The sequence below is a fragment of the Thyridium curvatum genome (assembly GCF_004353045.1).
Source record: "Thyridium curvatum strain D216 chromosome Unknown NODE_3_length_876553_cov_77.224826, whole genome shotgun sequence".
NCBI lineage: Eukaryota > Fungi > Ascomycota > Sordariomycetes > Thyridiales > Thyridiaceae > Thyridium > Thyridium curvatum.
The window spans coordinates 185,468-203,773 of NW_022156758.1; the positions used below are offsets into that span (position 1 = coordinate 185,468).

The 18,306-nt window shown below is 56.1% G+C and overlaps 8 protein-coding genes across 8 annotated transcripts; 3 read left to right on the top strand and 5 right to left on the bottom strand.

The window, feature by feature from the left end:
- Positions 1-40: 40 nt before the first annotated feature.
- E0L32_000748 (uncharacterized protein) lies at positions 41-1,294 on the bottom strand (the record flags this gene model as incomplete). The annotated part of the gene is made up of 4 exons (XM_031142233.1): positions 41-641; positions 703-772; positions 856-1,049; positions 1,116-1,294. The coding sequence occupies 4 exons, from the start codon at positions 1,292-1,294 to the stop codon at positions 41-43; spliced, it is 1,044 nt and encodes a 347-aa protein (XP_030994282.1).
- Positions 1,295-1,859: 565 nt separating this feature from the next.
- E0L32_000749 (uncharacterized protein) lies at positions 1,860-3,834 on the top strand (the record flags this gene model as incomplete). The annotated part of the gene is made up of 2 exons (XM_031142244.1): positions 1,860-2,071; positions 2,160-3,834. The coding sequence occupies 2 exons, from the start codon at positions 1,860-1,862 to the stop codon at positions 3,832-3,834; spliced, it is 1,887 nt and encodes a 628-aa protein (XP_030994283.1).
- Positions 3,835-5,094: 1,260 nt separating this feature from the next.
- E0L32_000750 (uncharacterized protein) lies at positions 5,095-7,389 on the top strand (the record flags this gene model as incomplete). The annotated part of the gene is made up of 8 exons (XM_031142255.1): positions 5,095-5,122; positions 5,215-5,318; positions 5,384-5,416; positions 5,480-5,534; positions 5,599-5,713; positions 6,423-6,483; positions 6,552-6,844; positions 6,915-7,389. 8 exons carry the CDS (start codon positions 5,095-5,097, stop codon positions 7,387-7,389), a joined length of 1,164 nt encoding a protein of 387 aa, XP_030994284.1.
- Positions 7,390-8,239: 850 nt separating this feature from the next.
- On the bottom strand, positions 8,240-9,007 carry E0L32_000751 (uncharacterized protein; the record flags this gene model as incomplete). The annotated part of the gene is made up of 1 exon (XM_031142266.1): positions 8,240-9,007. The coding sequence occupies one exon, from the start codon at positions 9,005-9,007 to the stop codon at positions 8,240-8,242; it is 768 nt and encodes a 255-aa protein (XP_030994285.1).
- A 612-nt stretch (positions 9,008-9,619) lies between these two features.
- E0L32_000752 (uncharacterized protein) lies at positions 9,620-10,348 on the bottom strand (the record flags this gene model as incomplete). The annotated part of the gene is made up of 3 exons (XM_031142277.1): positions 9,620-9,740; positions 9,796-10,236; positions 10,308-10,348. 3 exons carry the CDS (start codon positions 10,346-10,348, stop codon positions 9,620-9,622), a joined length of 603 nt encoding a protein of 200 aa, XP_030994286.1.
- Positions 10,349-11,056: 708 nt separating this feature from the next.
- E0L32_000753 (uncharacterized protein) lies at positions 11,057-11,965 on the bottom strand (the record flags this gene model as incomplete). Its single annotated transcript, XM_031142288.1, has 1 exon — positions 11,057-11,965. The coding sequence occupies one exon, from the start codon at positions 11,963-11,965 to the stop codon at positions 11,057-11,059; it is 909 nt and encodes a 302-aa protein (XP_030994287.1).
- Positions 11,966-12,952: 987 nt separating this feature from the next.
- Positions 12,953-13,857, top strand: E0L32_000754 (uncharacterized protein; the record flags this gene model as incomplete). The annotated part of the gene is made up of 2 exons (XM_031142298.1): positions 12,953-13,244; positions 13,343-13,857. The coding sequence occupies 2 exons, from the start codon at positions 12,953-12,955 to the stop codon at positions 13,855-13,857; spliced, it is 807 nt and encodes a 268-aa protein (XP_030994288.1).
- Positions 13,858-13,950: 93 nt separating this feature from the next.
- Positions 13,951-18,270, bottom strand: E0L32_000755 (uncharacterized protein; the record flags this gene model as incomplete). The annotated part of the gene is made up of 4 exons (XM_031142309.1): positions 13,951-15,277; positions 15,586-16,936; positions 16,990-17,019; positions 17,088-18,270. 4 exons carry the CDS (start codon positions 18,268-18,270, stop codon positions 13,951-13,953), a joined length of 3,891 nt encoding a protein of 1,296 aa, XP_030994289.1.
- Positions 18,271-18,306: the final 36 nt, after the last annotated feature.

Here is an 18,306-nt window from a genome sequence, read left to right on the forward strand (position 1 = left end):
GTAAAATATCTCAAAGGCCTATGTAGCTCATCGTCATTGCTCAAGACTCCTCCACAGTCTCGACAAAAGCCAGGTCGGCATCAAACGCTTCAGGCAAGTGCTTGCCCTTGATATCAGACGTCTCGATGAAGTAACGAATCTCCTTCTCGTCCTCGTCACTCAGTTGGATCTGCAAGGCAGCCCAGTTCTGCTCCAGCCACTTGATCTTCCTCGTGCCGGGAATCGGGATGATGTCGTCCCCCTGCTTCAGCAACCAAGCGATGGCCAGCTGGCTCGCAGTGCAATTGTGCTTGGCAGCCAGCTCGCTGAACTTGGCTACTATCTTGGCGTTGTGGTCTTTGGCCTCGCCAAGGAAGCGGGGGAGGGACTTCGTCCGCATGTCCTTTGGGTCGTCCTCGCCCGGGGCGGCGAGGGAGGCGAATGTCGAGGTCAGCATGCCCCGGCCGAGGGGCGAGTAGCAGACGACCGAGATGCCGAGCTCGCGGCACACTTTCAGAGTGTTGTGGCCCTCAGGACCCTCGATTATGCGATGAAAGGCCGAGTATTCAGTCTGCACGACCGAGATTGGGGTGATGGCGTGCGCCCGCCGGATGGTTGCGACACCGCAGTTGGACAAGCCGATGTAGTGGATCTTACCTTGCCTGGAAGATGTATAAGTGAGAAGAGTAACCCACATACAGCTTTGAAAGGGGTTCTTCTTACGCTTTGAGCTCAGCCATGGCGCGTATGGTCTGTTCGATGGGGACCCTGGGGTTTGGATGGTGGAGATAGTCTTTGGTAAATCTTATTAGATAGGTTTACCGTGTGGGCCACGATGCCATTGATTCTCAGGCAGTCTGGGTGGATGCCACTCACACAAGTCGATATGATCGGTGCCGAGAAGACGCAAACTTTCCTCACAAGCTTTCTTACAGTATTCGGCCGAGCTTTCGACCGCATAACCGGGCTCGCCTTTGACGAATCCAAACTTTGAAGCAAGGAAGATCTTGTCCCGGTTGCCGGTCCGCTTAAACCACCTGCCCAGTAGTTCTTCGCTGTCGCCATACAAACTTGATGGAACCATCTGCTATTAGTTTCGAGCCTGCTTTAGAAGACAAGCTAGGACGAGGACTTACTCGGCAGTGTCCCAAAAGGTGCAACCCAGCTCCAGAGCCCGATCCAGCAGCTGGAAACGCTCCTCATCTGGAGGGACTGTTCCGTATGCATATGACAGCGGCATCAGGCCAAAGCCCATTGCTGGAACCTTGGGGCCGTTCTTGCCAAGTGAGCGCAGAGGAATGTTCTGAGAAGCCATCTTTGACCAGTCGGAGGGTGGTGGTACACAATGATTAACAAGACAGCAACTTTGGTTTTGAGACTATACCCGTATTTAAAGACAAATTTCCTGAACGAAGGAGCCTGGGAAGCCTTTAAATACGCGGCCCATTGTCCTGTGATGGAGCGTCATATTAGCTTGTGCCGATAACATCTCCACCACCAGTCTCTGAAGCTACGCCGGACATAGCTGATACATTACAAATAAAGTCCGTCAATCTCCATTATATGGTCTATAAAGAGGTCGCGTATGAGAATTGAAACATGGATTTCTTCTCAGTCTATCGCTGGCCATACTTTCCGACACGAAGTCTCGGTCCATCACGACGATTTGCTTCAGGAGTCGAGCTGAATCCACAAGAGCTGCCGAACAGCAAATCAGCTTTCAGAGAGTCCGACCAAACCAATCATACTGAGTCAACCGTGGAGCCATGTTTCCACTTATTCTGGCGAATGAACCGCCCGAGTTTGCGAGCTCCGGGTCGGACTTAGGACGGCTTCGAGAGATGTCGTGTCTTGAGTCCCGACGTGGCCGGATTTCCTTAATGCCTCATAGAGGTGTCTTGCATCACCTGTATGGGAAGAGGAGTGTGGTTCCAGCGCCAAACTTTGAGCCGTCGCGGAAGAAAGGAGTTTCCAAGATGACAGACGGGGACGCAGCTACACGCTGCAAGGGACTGGGACAAGCGCCGGCCAACCAGCCCCAGCCACGGACCGGACGGCGAGCCAAAGTCAAGTCCGGGTGCCGTACCTGCAAGTAAGTGAGCCTGCCACTGCCCCCATCTTCTCTCCAATCCCCACTGTTTTCTCTACGTCTCTCGGCCTGTGTTGACAAAATTCCGCAGGATCCGTAAAGTCAAGTGCGACGAGGGCAGGCCCGCATGCAACCGATGCATCTCTACCGGCCGCACATGTGACGGCTACGGCGTGTGGGGTGGAGGGAGCCCTGCATTACAGAACCACGGCCTGCCCAAGTCTCGCCTTGGTTCCAATGCGCTTGCTGTCGCCGAGACGAGAGCTAGCGGCATCGTAGTGAGAAGGGACCTTTCAAGCTCGCCGTTGATTGTGAGCGATAGCGAGCAAGCCTGCTTCGAGTGGTTCGCCCGGCGCACTACGACAAAGATGCCGGGCTTGTTCGTCGCGGAAATATGGAAGTCGTTAATCTTCCAGGCCAGCACCACGGAACCGGCGGTTCTACACTCGGTTCTAGCCTTTAGTTCGCACCACCAAAAGGCCGCTAAGAAGGGCCTCAATCTCGGCAGAGTTTCTCAGGACCTGGACGAGCAAGAGCAGTTCATGCTGCGGCAATACACCACTGCCATCGTCCACCTGCAGTCCGTGCTGTCCCGCAGTGATCACTCATCAACGCAGATAGCGCTAGTCGCCTGTGCCATGCTCACTTGTCTGGAGATGCTCCGCGGGCACTTCCAAGCGGCCGAGTCCCACTTTCGCAACGGCCTTGGCCTCCTTCGCCAAGGTGCAGCGCCGTACTCAACAGTCGGGGACAATGGTGCTCGAACGCTGAGTCCTTGTGATAGAGCAGCCAGCGGGACTATTGCTCAGCTGTTCCACAGGCTCCAGGTGCAAGTTGGCTTGCTTGGAAACCGTCATGTTGCTTTTCCGGCCATAAATCTACCGCAACTGGAGCCCGGACCACCAATCACTGGCTTCAGAGATCTGAACCATGCCAGAGACCACCTGGACAATCTGCTCAAGAGGGTCCAGCTCTTGGCAGTGCGCTGCCGAAACAGAGCTACAAATAAACAACCTACTCATGCCCCAGAGCTGCTAGTGGAGAAACAAGACATTGACACGGGCTTGTCGTGTTGGATCGGCTCTTTACAGGTTTCCAAACTGGACTCTTCCCCACGAAGTTTGTTCGCGGTGGGTTTGCTGCGTCTCATGCACACTATGGCAAGGATCATGCTCCGAGCGAGCCTCTGGCCCGACGACGAGTCGATCTACGACACCCATTTTGACGACTTCCTATCCATAATCGTAAACGCTGTGGAGGTGAGGAGCCACATTAGGGAGTTTGAGACGATCGAGCACAAAATGGACAAGTCTCACTCCACCGTCGATCTGGGCTGGCTCCCGCTGCTCTACTTCGTGGCCACAAAGTGCAGGCATCATCGTCTCAGGCTGCAGGCTGTCAAACTTCTGGACACCTCGCTCCACCGCGAAGGTATCTGGGATTCCCGGGTCGCGGCCATCGTGGCCAAGAAGGTCATGGAGATCGAGGAGGGCGACTTCTACCCGGCCGAGGTCTACATCCTGGACGATTTTGACGCCGTGAGCCTCCCGCAGGAATGGAATCTGACTCTGCCAGTGCTCCCAGAGTCGCGCAGGATCCACGATCTGGACATCGAGCTGCCGGAAGACCCGCTCGGTCAGGTCGCGATTAGTGGCAAAATACGAAGGGAGGATGGTAGGGAGGAGGCATTTATCAAGACGTATAATTTCGCTCGACAATGGTGGATAGATGGCCCCGCGAAGGGTGCTTCGGAGACGCCAGTCTAGTACCAGTCGCCCACAGCTACGAAGTGAGGGTGTGATCAAACCTGGTCATCCCCCCAAGCTCAACCAGACCATCCCAACCATTTTAAACCAGCATTCCAAACGTTCGCCGGGTTTACTAGGCTTCCAAGCACCGCGACTCGGGAGGTGCCGCCTGGCCTCGACGTTGTTGTTACGCAAAGGTATGGCTTGGATGTTCACCAGCAGGGACTTTAGCCGCCACCACCGCCTTTCTCTGCTGCAGCTGGGCACCGCCCCTTCTCTTCAGACTAGCGAATCAGCTTGTCGAAGGTCTGAGCATGGGCTGCTCGATGACGAAAGCCGTGGCCATGCGACTGCCAGATCGGAGCACTCTATCGCTCCTAGAAACATACTAAGATGTAGATTACTTTGCGGAACAGGGATGCAAAACTTCGAATAGCAGCGACCTTGACTGCCCGATACTTTGATGCCCAGCGTCTAGGCCCTGCACATGCACCACCCTGCATATCGCGGTTTCAGGCCTGCATCTCTCTATTTTGCCCGTAAGCATGGACGTTGAGCCCAGCGGCGGTTGTCACACGCCCAGGATGATTCCGTCTGCTTGCGTCATTCCGCGCCTTCCATAACCTCTCCGAGCTTTGTAGAAGGCAGGAATTAAACAGTCACGCCCCCAACCACATGAAAGCATCTAATTACATGCGATCAGGAGGCGAATGAAGTGGAGAACGACGCCGGCGTAACGACTAGGCCGTTTTGCTAGGCCCGGGCCCGAGCCTATCGGGAGAGGTAGCTTGACCAATAGACAAGGCGATGCTCTCTTCGGTTTCACAACCGAAGAATGCTCAACTTCCAAGGAAAATGAAAGATCGGTCTGCAATGGGCCCCCACCCCCTAATCGATTCGCTAGGAGAGATGTGTGGGATGGGTGAAGAAGCTGGGCCAGGAGACCGCTGGGGCGAATGGCAGGAGATCTCGATACTCCATCCAGGGTCTTTGAGGTAGCCACTTTTGACGTCAGCATGCGCTGAAGCCACATCCTTGCTGGAGACCCTGACGTCAAAGCCACACATCATCATTCATACCGGATTTGCACATTAGCAAGGAGCGAGCACATGCTGGTATTTTACCTGCTATGACCATTCTAACAAGAAATTAGAGACTTTTAGACTTTTGTACATAAGAAGCAGCTATTCTCCCAGGCAATACCTTCTTCACACCCAGTCCCGACATCCTGTTTTTATCAAACCCAAACACACAGCCAAAACATCAATCAATTACACAATGTCGAACCAGCAGAACGAGCAGCAAGGTATGCTTCCCCCTTTTCCTTGTTCTCGCGTTGTCTCCTTTCTGAATTTTTCCTTGCGTCTGGCCTCGGTCCGGGCTGATCTTAACACAAAGGGGGTCTCCTAGGTGGTCTTTTGGGAGGCGTCACTAACACGCTTGGAGGTGTCGTTGGCGGCGCTACGAATGCCGTGGGCGGTGTTGTAGGTGGTGTTGGCAAGGTATGTAACCCTTTCCTATCGGGCAGGTCTTGATGGGGTGGTCTGACCCGGTTTCCTGTCTTCAGGGTCTCGGCGAGGGCGTTGGAGCCATTGGCAAGGTACGTTGAGCACAAGCACATCGGGATCGCTCTCTTGGAAATCGAGTATTGACAGCGGAACAGGGTGTCGGTGAGGGAGTAAGCTCTGGCACGCAAGGTCTGGGCAGCACTGTCTCGGGTAAGATTCGGTCTTTCTGTTGATAAACATATCTCCACCGATCAGGACTAACACCGATTATTAGGAGCGAGCCAGAACGTCTCCGATACCACGAAGAATGTTGGTCAGTCCGTGCAGGGTGCGCTTGGTACCAATGAGCACACCGGAAAGGCACAGACGGCGGACAATCCCCTTGGCTTGTAAGAAGATGTGGCTGGGTTTCCACCAAGCTGAGAACTAGGCAGGAAGCGAGACGGAGTTTGTACAACAGAGGGCTAGATTGTGGATGAATATGATGATATTTCACAACCGGACCATGATGTGCTCCTATCATTTTGTTGGTGCTGTGAACTTATGAGCCACTACTATCTGGCCGATTGAAGAGTTGAGTAGCCGCCAATGCGAAAAAGTTGATGTGTCGACATCGGCACGACGCCTTGGGGCTCTTAAGGTCTTCAGTATGTTCCAGAGATGCTTAGAGAGAGAAAACCTTGTCACCAGTATCTCCAGGTCCTTGTGAGGCAGTCATAATCCTACACCGGGCGACCCAATCACGCTATCAACGTAGAGGCACAAGTAAGATTGATTGGAACTCTTCTTGTACAAATACAGATACGATAATATTGCAAACTCGGAAAATCGCTAAAGAAATGAGGTAATGTCACGGGATCCGAGCAGCTTCCGTAACGATCCCTTCCAATTTGACACAGCAATTTTAGGTATGCGTGTGTGCCTCGATGCCTGAATCAATGGTGCCCAGCGTGCAGCCTTGTCGACCACACAAGTTCTGTTTGAACTCTTTCCACATCAACTTTCTTCAGCACCACAACTGAAGCCTTTGCAACGATATCATGGAGGCTGCTCTTACATTCGGGAGTGTAGGCGACATCATCGCTATCTGCCAGATAGTGCCCAAGAGTACCAAGAGCTCTGTCGAGACTTGGATGCGTTTGTCCAGATTTTGTTGCAGGTGAGGATCAGTATCCAAGAACTTTGAGTCTATATCTATGGCTAAATTATCTCTGAATGACGAGCAAGGTTGTCGCGACGCATCAGCGCCACAAACCCACTCCATACCTTGACGGCGTCGACGCCCTAACCAGAGCGATCATCAAGGACTGTGCTGGCCTGATACAAACGACACTGAACAGCCTCCGAGCTCGATATGGCGACAGCTTGGGAAGAGACGGGATCGAGTCTCATAGGAAGCTACAGGGCATGTTCAAGAAGATTCGATGGTCCATGCTGGAACAGTCTCGGTTACAAGTGCTACAAGAGAAGGTTCAGAAAAGCACCCAAAGACTGCCTCTTCTTACCGCCCTAGCTATTCAGTATGTGCACGCGAATATTTGTTTGAGGGGATCCTTGTACTAAGCACTTGATATCCACTCAACCTGATAGGCAATCTCAGCCATTTGAGAGTAAAGCCACACTCGATAGAATCGATGCCCTCGACCATCACTTGACTAATTCATGTCATGTGGAGAATGAAGAAATTCGACGACTCTTGAACGACATTCAGCAAATGCACCAGCATCAACAGCAGAAGATCGCAGTCCAGAACGACCAACTGTTTCAGGTCAGAGACATCAGTGCAAGTGTGCTGGCCTCAACGAAGGCTTCCTTTACGGCTATCATACAAGTTAGAGGCACATTGGTCCGACTGGCACTCGATGTTAAAGCTGTTCAAAGTCTGGTTCAGGAATCGATCTCGCTCCGATCACTGGATCCGACGAAAGAGGTGCCCGTCATTATAGAAGACGCGCTGGGCAGGCATTTCTCCATACCTGCGGAGTGGATTGAAAATTTAGATTGGAACGTAAGATCCCTATCCCGCTCCAATGATGACTTCATGTCAGGCCCTAAGATTGCATAGGCGTTCCATCCTCTTCTTGAGGGGCAGTTCAGAGGTCGAAAAGGCTATGATCTGGTCCGTAAGCACCAGTATGCACTGGAGGATAGCTGCTCAGATAAAGAACTTGATCGACAAGTACCCCTGTTTTTGACGCTACGAAGAGGGATGAAGATCAACATGAGCATAATATTCCCGCATGAAGGGGACAGGAAAATTTGTCCGCGGTGCAGAGGACCCCTTGACATACTAGGAGATTCCACAAAACAATGGTGAGGTGTCGGTCCTGTACTTATGGTTTCCAAGAATTACTGCTAAATGGACAATCTGACAGTCAAACCCCTGGTTGCCAAATGTGGGTACGGTTTGTAGACTGGCCTTCAGGAACACAACAGCAAAACATCGATCAAAAGTCGTTGGATAAACCCTCGGATTTCCTCCGTGTGAAAATCATTGGCTCACGGTTGATGGATTGGCTCTCTTACTGGACTAATGTAGGAGATAAACTCATAGAAACCCATAGAGAAGATGGAGATGGTATGATCCCCGACTTGAGACTCGAAAAGGACTCGAAAAATGGTGGGTTTAGGTAAATGATAGGCAAGTCAACCATCTAGACAAGTAGCCGAATGAATATCTGAAAAAAAAAAAAAAAAAAAAAAAAAAACCCGGCCCGAAAAGCCGGGAGATCGGGGTGAAAGAATTAGCCAGAACTCTGAGCTCACCTCGTCTTGGCTGCAACAACTTGGAGACAGTGTATTGAATCATTTCAGATGCTCACTTGAGCACGATGCGACTCAAGGCGCCAAGTTACCATTCCGACTATGGCCCACACTCATAGTACCAAACTCCTCCAGTCGGCAAAACACTCCATTCAGCAAGCATTACTCCCGATAACTGACACGTTATCCAACCCAAGGAACAACCAAGTCGGGTCAGAGTTCCCCCACTGGAAAGCATACACTTCGAGCACAAACTCAGGCTCGTCCGTCCCCGCCCTCTGCCGGCCCAGCGACCTGACCTCCTGCCACACACCGCCCGTGGACATGGCGATGCCGGCCCCCTCGTACGACCCGACCGCGCACGGCACGCCGCCAACGTACGCCACGGCCTGAACGCGGGCGTCGATGGCGCCGAGCATCAGGTTGGACCGCCACGACTGGACGGCCGCCTGGAAGGACCCGGAGCACTGGTACGTGTCGCCGGCGGCCATGCCGGCGAGCTTCTGCGTCATGCGCACGGCGCGCTGGGCGGAGACGCTGGCGTTGTTCCCGCCGGGCTCGCTGAACATGGCGTAGAGGTAGCGCCCGGCCTTGTCGCCGGCGACGACGTGCGGCTCGTCCTTGTCCGTCACGGAGGCGAAGTGCAGCTCGGGCGCGTAGGTGACGACGAAGGGGTCCGGCTTGTCGCCGTCGAAGCCGCCGTTCTTGAGCCGTTCTGCCGTGCATGCCCTTGGCTGGATGGGGTTGTCTTCTGTCACCCGCTTGGCCGTCTCTGGTGCTGGCGAGTCCGCATCTTGGTGGGTAGCCGAGAGTGCCGGTTGGCGTGGTTGTCCCCGAGGGAGTAGTATGGAGGCTGAGGCGTAGCTAGAAAGGAGTAATGCTCCGGCAACGGAGACTTCTAGTGTTCGGAAGAACCTCATGTTTATTAAGGAGGATATGTGTTGAAATGAAGATGCCCCTTTGCTTGAAAAATCACCGTGGCTGAGCCAAGATGACGATGACAAGACGAACACTCCTTATACACAATGACATTGCCGGGATTACTCAAAGGGAAACAAGCATGGGCATTCTGGAATGAAATAAATACATCATTTCTCACTACTCGCATGAGCCGCCTGCCGGATGTGGTTTGTTGTCTCTCGTCTCGCCGCCACCCGAGTCAGCGAATAAGACACTGGAATGTGCCTGTCACCTGTTAGTTCTGGGTGTTTTACCACGTTTGTGCTCCCGATACCCACCAACTGGTCTGGAGATAGCATGGCGCCGAGATGCTAGCGCCATGCTAGACCACCTGCCACGCTTGTCGTTGTCAGGGTTTCATGGCTACTTTTGGATGACCGACTCGTGCCTTGTCAGGTTCAGGTACGATATTTTCACAAACCAGTGTCTAGTCCCATTTTGAGATACAAATCCCGAGTACCTAAACACTGCTACCTAACTGCGTGATTTTAACGGCTCGATTAAGGGCCCGATGTTTCCAGCAAAACCATCACGCACGGCCTAGAGATGGTGTAGTAGTAGGGCATGGTCCATCAGTAGTAAACGGCCATGCCGTGTAGCACTGAGTACACTGTGTCGACTCCGGGCAAGGAAGGGTAGACGTCGAAGTGACGATACTGAGCCTCGAACAGCCACACGGCAGAGTAACAAGTGCTGGCAGATAGTGTTAGCTTGGGCAGCACCTTGGCCAACAAATTAAGAGTACCACATACAGTCCACGATGCAAAAGTCCGACACGCATCCCTTTGTACACTTTGCCGTCTCGTAAATGTTTGCCGTCACCGTGGTAGTGCAGCTGGCAGCCGTCTCGGTCGTGGTCACAGTTGTCTTGGGCGACGGTGGCGTGGGAATAGGCACGTCGTTGCAGGTCGATGTCGACGTCGCGGACTTGTACATGGTCAAGCAGCCTGCGCCACAGTGCTTGCCGTCGGAGCGACAGGGGAAGTCGACGGTCACGGTGGGCACCGTGCGAGCGCAGTCGCAAGGGTTCGAGATGGTGGACCATGCCAGACACTTCGGAACGGCGCAGGTGGAACAGACGCTGCCGGTGCTCGTCACTGTCGGACAGTGAGTGTCCTTTGCTGGAGGAGGGGTCGGGATAATCGCAACCGCAGGGTCTGGAACTGCGGCTGCGAGAGATCCTGTGAACCTGTCATCGGAAAATCATAGCGTGAGCAAGTGTATGGTGTGCTGAAAGTAGCATATGGCCCTGATACTTACAACGCTGATATAGCAATAGTTATGAACTTGAGGTGCGCCATGATGAAGATTGATCATGCAAAGCGTTTGATACAATAGTGCTTAGAGCTACTCTAGATTGAAGTAGTAATTATAGGGCACTCTCCGTGATCTTATACAAAGATGGTCGTCTCGATTCCTGACCGAGGACTGCGGAGTAAGGTCCCACGGGAATGTAACCGGGTTCCCATCCTCGTATTGCAATATCGAAAGGCCATGAGATTGAAGGAAATGAAAAACACAATGTCGCAATGGATAATGGGAAAGTACCTGGCCAAGAAAATGCCGTCCATTTGCGGACACGGCCAATTTAGCCGGCTCGAAGCTCATTATTTGAACCCCCCGACGGTCCACCCCGTCATGTAAGACATTGGGGTTGAACCAGGGGAATCTGATCAGCAATCCGCATCCGGACTTGCCTTTGCGATATCTTGTGACCTGGTAATGACTGAGACATAAGTCTAGATTTGGATTGCATTGCACTAGTTCCGTTGAGCTGGATTTGCTTTCCCCGTCCCTTTTGGGACTCAAGAACCTTCGGGATATCTGTGCTATCCCTTACTACCGCAGCTGCTAAAAATAGCTCATCTGTCATTTATCTCGCTTGGCATAAGATTGAACGAGAACGATTCACAGATCTCATGGACTAATAATCACATCACAGTCTAATTGGGGGGTGAATCAGTACCAAGAGCAACCTCGCTGCTACAACAGTCTCTCCCAGAGTGACACTATTGCATGGACTTCAATGTTGATGCAACCACACAGTCCAGATCCTCATTCTTCAGACCAAGTAGATCCATCGCAAACTCTGGTTTAACCTCCCAGTTGCCGTCGATGGCACCCAATGCAAAGACCAGATCTTCCACCGCCTGGAGGTCTCCCCCGTCCGCGAGAGCTTTGTGCTTCTTGATGAACTCTTCAGAGTCGAACTGCTCGACCGTCCACTTGGTCCCCGTCGCCTTCTCCAGCGACTTGATCAGCTGGTTCTGAGTGATACAGAAGCTCTGGATAAAGAGGAGCTTGTTCTTGGTCTCCTCCTCCTTCTGCAGGATGGCGACCACAGCCTCACCGACACGGCCGAGCGTGGACAGCGAGCACGGCTGGTCGCCGCTGTCGAGGATGTGCGCCGTGCGCGTCTTGACGAAGCAGTGCAGGAAGTCGTGGCGCAGGCCCCAGTCGAAGAAGTGGCCGCAGATGATGCTCGACCAGCTGAAGCCCGGGTGCGAAGCGGCGAGCCGGACGAGGTGGTCGCGGACCTGGTTCTTCTTGTCGAACAGCGGGACGACCTCGCGCGCGCGCTGGCTGCGCGAGTCGCAGCTGCCGTAGTCGGCGGGGATGAAGCGCTTCACGCCGGCGGCGGCGGCGGCGGTGGCGAGGCGGTTGTGCTGGGCGACGTCGCGGGTGCGCGAGAGCACGACGACGGCGTCCTGGCCGCGCAGCTTCGCCTCGAGCACGTCGGCGGGCCAGTCGTCGGGGACCTCGATGATGGAGACCTCCTCGGCGTGGGCGGGCGTCGAGGTCGACGAGGCGCGGCGGACGACGCTGACCTCGAAGGTGCCGGCCTTGACGATGGCGTCATAGACGACCTCGCCGAGCTCGCCCGTGGCACCGACGACGGCGACTTTGCGGAGGACCATGGCGATGAGAAGGGAGGGACGGAGGAGTGCGATTGCAGAGACCACAGACCGAGGAATTTATTTGAGGGAAAGGTAACTATCAACAGATGAAGCGAGGAAGGGTACTGCAGGGCGTCCGGAAAGGGCCCGTCTTGTCTGTCGTCCCTCGGGAGGCGTCCCGCCAGTGGGACGCTGGTGGGGCTGCGATCTCGGGGCGGCGCTACGGCGACACAAGCCCTGTGGGCTGGTGGCTTCAGCGCGTTCAATCAGTGCGGGGCAGGGCTGCTTGTGCTGTAACATCTCGAGCGAGCCGTCCAGTGGATTTCCGGCTCCAACAAGTAGTGCTCCGTGAGTTGACATTCGGCCGCCCGGGATGTTACGGAGTGCTGTGGTATTCGGCTGATGACGGTGGGATGAGCCTTGGGTGGCGACTCGTACACGGAAGGACGGAGGACATTCACTACCCCGTCGGCCAATCTGGCGCCGCTGGTTCAGTCCTGACCCTCGCTTTCGCTCATCAAGAACAGGAATCCTCATATATGATACTCGGCAAACAGCACCTTGAGGAAGGTAAAGTATGCTATTCAATTTCCGACTCGGGTAATATAAATACCCGAGCACTGCAAACATGGACTTCACTCGCTGCCGACGACGTCCAGCTCGGGTCCAATGATCTCGTAAGGCAGAGCTGCAATAACAGCAGTCATCGAGATTCGGTGCTAGAGCAAGCCGCCGTCCAGAAAAGTGTCGTCGGCATTAAGCGGACCTCATGCGGGCGCGAAAGAGGACTTGCGCCCGGCCATCGCCCCTAGTCATGAATCTTTAACTCCGCGGTGACGGTGACTGGTATTAGATGGACTACCAACCCTGGAAACCTTCTTCGCAAGCTAGGATATAAAGAAGTCGTACTTCTACAGCTGGACTTCGTTCATTAATACGTTCTCAACTGAACCAGCTTGAATGTCCTGAGCTTTCTCACGTACCCTGATCGATTAAAAGCGAACCACAATGGCCACCGACGGCAAGAAAATCGTCCTCATCACTGGCGCCAACACAGGCATCGGGTACGAGACAGTCAAGGCGCTCCTCCAGTCCACCCAGCCATACCACATCATCCTCGGCAGCCGCTCAGTCGAGAAGGGCAACAGTGCAAAGGCCGAGCTGCAAAAGGAATTCCCCAATACCCCCACTAGCATTGAGGTGCTCCAAGTCGACATCAGCAGCGACAAGTCCATCGGTGACGCATTCGAGAAGGTCAAGGCCAACCACGGCCATATCGATGCCCTCGTCAACAACGCAGGTAAGGTCAACTCTCCACTATCCACACCTCGATCGAGGAACTTCCACATTGCATCCTAGGACACCCGAGCTAATCTGCGGACACACAAATGCGTACAGGCCACTCCGTGCAGCCCGTGCCGGGAAAGCGCACCCTGCGCGAGGCGTGGAACGAGGACTACGACGTCAACGTCTCGGGCACGCAGGTCATGACCCACGTCTTCGCCCCGCTCCTGATCAGGGCCCCCGGCGCGCGCCTTCTTTTCGTTACCAGCGGCCTCGCCAGCCTGCAGAGGCTGCACGGGTCGTGGTACGCGGGCGGGCCCGAGCCCTCCGAGCCCGGCTGGCCCAAGGCGTCCGAGAACCCCCTGAGCGCCTACCGCTCGAGCAAGACGGCGCTCAACATGATGATGCTGAACTGGCACTACCTCCTGAAGCCAGACGGGGTCAAGGTCTTCAGCATATCCCCCGGCATGCTGGCTACGAACCTCGGCGGCATTGGCCCGGAGCGTCTCAAGGCGATGGGTGCTGGCCATCCGTCGATCGGCGGCAATATCATCAAGGATGTGATTGAGGGTAAGAGGGACGCCGAAGCAGGTCAGGTTGTCGCTGGCCAGGGGGTCCAGCCATTCTAGGGCATCTTGGCGATGGATATAACAATGAGACATGGAACATGCTTCAGGTGTTCTTTGAGATAGTGGTGGATAGGCCTAGTCCCCATATGAAGGCTAATCTAATGCTTGAGAAAACCATTTCAATGTTTCCAGTCTCTTGAGGTCCTTTGGCGCCGAGAGCAGCAAAGACCTGAGGTCACCCACCGTCTTGAGCTTGCCCTCCGCCTTTTGCACAAATACCTCCAGCTCTCCTGCCGACTCTCGCTGCCAGCCATCCACATACAGATCCAGGTTCGTCCCCGCCAGAGAAGCGGCGCACCACATGGCAAGCATCTTGACCCCTGGGTCGCCGCCAAATGCACCGCATCCCCATATCCCCGTCCGGACGGCATCGTAGCGCCCGGACTGGAAGGCTAGCGCGGCCTTGTTTATCTCCCGGTCCACATGGCTGGGGAAAAGGTCAGGCAAGCCATGCTCGTCAGAGATCATGTCGATTTCCAGCGCGTCGATGAAGAGCATGGTTCGCTCCCTCCACGCTTGCATGCCCCCTTCCGGCTGCGGCATCGCTTCTGACCGGATGTCGCGTCTCTGGCCGATCAGATTCACCATGGCTTGTGCGCCCTTCACCACGAGAGCTTCGTGCGTCTGGAGCGGCGGCGTGATGAGGACGGCGGGGCAAGCTTCGGGCGAGATACCGACGTGGATCTCCTCTTGAGTTGCAGACTGGCCGAATCCAATGTATTTATTCGCAGATATGACTGTCGCACCTCCAGGTACTCCCAAGGCAGCCGGAACCTTGTCGTAGTGGTCAACATTTGTAACTTTCAATGTCGTAAGTGGGAGTGATAGCCCTGGGGTGTCTTCTTCCACACTGCTCACGGGCGATGAACGTAGCGAGTACGAAACCGACCAGCTCTCCGTTGAGTTGCTCCATATGTCCAGATTGCCCCCGCCTTGTTCGAAATAGAGGAACAGCGCCTCCAAGTATGCAAGCGGCGCGGTGCCTTGCCGCTGCTGCGAGTTATACCAGACGTCGAACTGGTAGATGTTGTCGTCCTTCCATGCCGGAGGCGCCAAAGTGCACAAGAACTGATGGACTACCAAGCATGCCGCCTGGCGCCGCGAAAGAACCACACGGTCAGTCTCGCTCGACTGCAGAACTGGCAAGGAATCTCCAGGAAACAAGTCTGGAAGCTCCAAGGCCAGCACTGCCAGCTTCGGCCAGATGTCGTCAAAGAAGCGCGGGCGGGTTTCGAGGAACCGCTTCAGAAGGCCATAATCCCCTGCCGGGCCAGGCGTGTCGCGCAGCACAACCGCGATGCTTTCGAGCACTTCAATGAGTTGCGCATGATGTTGAATTTGAGCTTTCAGGAGTGTTTTAAACAGAGGCCAGAATCGGATCCGGCCGTACTCGTCCTCCTCCACATCCTCTGAACAGATGCTGAAGCGGTCCAGACACGTATAGGATTCAGAGCAGGGCAGTAAGTAGTTCCCTGGATTGCTGGTAGACATTTGTGCAGTTGACAAAGGTCCTTCATGATTTGATCCTGTCCTGAGTTTGTAAAGACGTACTTGATATGAGTTTTATTGCCAGGGCTCAGCCACACAGCGTAAAGAAATGTTGTGGGGTTCGGCCTGACTCACTCTAACTAGGTGAGAACAAGAAGCAAACAACTCCAGCTGTTGCTGCACCAAACCGTGCCTAAACACGCACTAAAAGACTCCCAAATGCCACGAACCTGCCTTTACCCCATGGTAACGCTCAGCTTATCCCCTTTCTTGGTCTTGACCAGGACGAACCCTCCCTTCCCCTGACCAGCGACGGCGACCTCCTTCGCCCCGCTCTCGCCGATCGGCGTCGTGCCGACCGTCAACCACGCCTGGCTGCCCAGTCTACTAGTGAGAGTGGCATTCTTGAAGCCGCCGTCCGCATCCCACTCCATGTCGACCTCGAACCCTCCGCGCGCGACCAGACCGCGTACGGAGCCGCCATCCTTGCCGGCCCACGCGGCCGGAAGCGCGGGAAGCAGCCGGATGAGGGGCACCTTGGACGCCGGGTCGTCGCCCAAGCGAGCCGGCCGCAGCGGCGCGGTGGCGTTCGTACCATCCCGCTGCTGACTGTTACGCCAGGTGCCGTTGGTGCCGTTCCCACCACCGCCGGCGGCAACAACAACCACCTGCTCGTGGCTCTGCAGCAGCGCCTCCGCGACGCCCGCCGTGCCGCCAAAGTTGCCGTCGATCTGGAAGGCCGCGGGCCCGCCCGTGTTGAGCATGCCGCGCGGGTAGGTGCACTTGGTGAGCAGCACGTGCAGCGACTCGCCCACGAGCGAGGCGTTGTGCGCCCGCGCCGCCAGCGCGATGGCCCACCCGCGCGACCAGCCCGACTCGCCGCCGCCGAACGACAGCCGGCGGTCGATGGTCCGCCTCGCGGCCTCGAAGAGCCTCGCGTCGTCGGCCGTGATCTCGGAGCCCGGGTACAGGCCGAAGAGCGGCGACCAGTGGCGGTGGCCCGGCTCCGTCTCCCGGTAGTCCTCGATCCACTCCATGATGCCGCCTAGGGACGGGCTGACGCGGAGGGGCGGGAGCAGGGCGCGCACCCGCGTGAGGTTGGCCGCCAGCGCGGCGTCCTCCACGCGCAGCACGCGCTGGGCCTCGAGGACCATGCCGAACACGGCCCAGATGATGGAGTTGTCCATCGTGGGGCCGAGCGTGAGGGCGGCCGTCGCCGTCGTCGAGTTGGGGAGGTAGTACGAGTTCTCGGGCGAGAGGGACGGGCTGGTCACCTTCCAGCCCTTGTAGTCGGTCACAAAGTTGAGGAAGAAGACGGCCGAGTCGCGCAGGGCGTCGTAGTGTTCCCGCAGGACCGAGACGTCGCCCGTGAAGAGGTAGTGCTCGAAGACGTGCGTGACCAGCCAGGCGAACCCGCTGGGCCAGAAGGTGGACGGGGCGTAGTTGTCCTGGGGTGCCGCATCGCCCCACAGGTCGGTGTTGTGATGGCCGACTGCTCCCTCGACGCCGTACATGGCTTTCGCAACTTCACGGCCCCTTTTGTGGAGATTGTCAATCAGGTCGAATAGGGGGGCGTTGAGCTCTGCAAGATCTGTTGAACATGCGTTAGCCAAGTCATCTTTTCAAACTATCTGTCAAACATACTCGTGATAAGTGCAGGCCAATAGTTCATCTCTGCCCAAGGTTCGTCAGCAGTCACTCCATACACAACTTCAGCACTGATGCTTGGGAGAACAACTCACGCGTGTTGATGTTGATAGTGAACTTGGATCCCCACTCAGGATCCATCTCGGCCAGCCACAAGCCTTGTAGGTTCGCAGGCACCGTTCCCTTCCGTGACGACGAGATGAGCAAGTACCGGCCGAATTGGAAATACAAAGCCGCCAGCTCCGGGTCGAAGGCCTTGTTCAGCCCAGTGAACCGCTCGGCCGTCGTACCCTTCCTCTGCTCGGCCGTAGACGCACCCAGATCCAGCGTCACCCTCCCCGCGAGCGCCTGATAGTCCGCAACATGCTCCTCCCGCAACGCAGCATAGTCACCCGGGCCATTACCGACCGCCGCCAAGTCCGCCAGCACTGCGTCCCGAGGCGAGCCCTTACGCACCGACGTCCAAGCCGAGAAGTAGACGACAGCCTCGTCGGCGCCCTCGCACATGACGTAGTCGCCAAGGGTGTACACCTTGCCACCCGTAGCCACGACCTTGGCCCCCGCGGCGTACTCAACCGTGTGCACGCTCGCGCTCCCGCCGCCCATGACGACCGTGTCGGAGCCGACCTTGCGGCTATAGTCCATCCAGCGGTTGAGCGACTCCCCGCGGCGCAGGTGCGTGTTGAAGCTCACGGCGCCGGGCCGGTCCGCCGTGACGCGGATGGCGATGACGCCCGCGGGCTCGCTGGCGATGTACTCGCGCGTGTAGGCCACGCCGCCGGCCGTATAGTACACGCCGGACGAGCTGTCGCCGACGTCGAGCCAGCGCTCGTAGTTGCTCACCACGGCGCTGTGGTTCATGTTCAGCTGCAGGTTGCCGAGCGGCTCGTAGTGCCGCGTCGACACGGGCGTGCCGGTGTAGGCGAACGAGGCCAGGGTCGCGGCGTCGGCGATGCGGCCGCCAGCCAGCTGCGCCTGCATGACGGGCATGTTCGCGAGGGCGTCTGGGTTGGCGCGCTGGAGGTGCTGGCCCGACCAGAAGGAGTCCTCGTTGATCCATAGCTTCTCCTGGACGGCGGTACCTGGGATGGTGGCTCCGATGCGGCCGTTGCCAATGACGAAGGAGTCCTTGAAGGCGGTGGCGGCAGAAGAGTCCCAGATGCGCGTGGGTATCGAGGCCGAGTTGGGTGGTGATATGGAGGCGGCGAGGATGCAAGGGGAGGCAAGGAGGAGCGTGGCGATGCTCCTCGCCGAGATGATAGTGCTTCGAGTGCCCATCGTGGTCGAGTCTTCGTGTTGTTGTCGATGCCCATG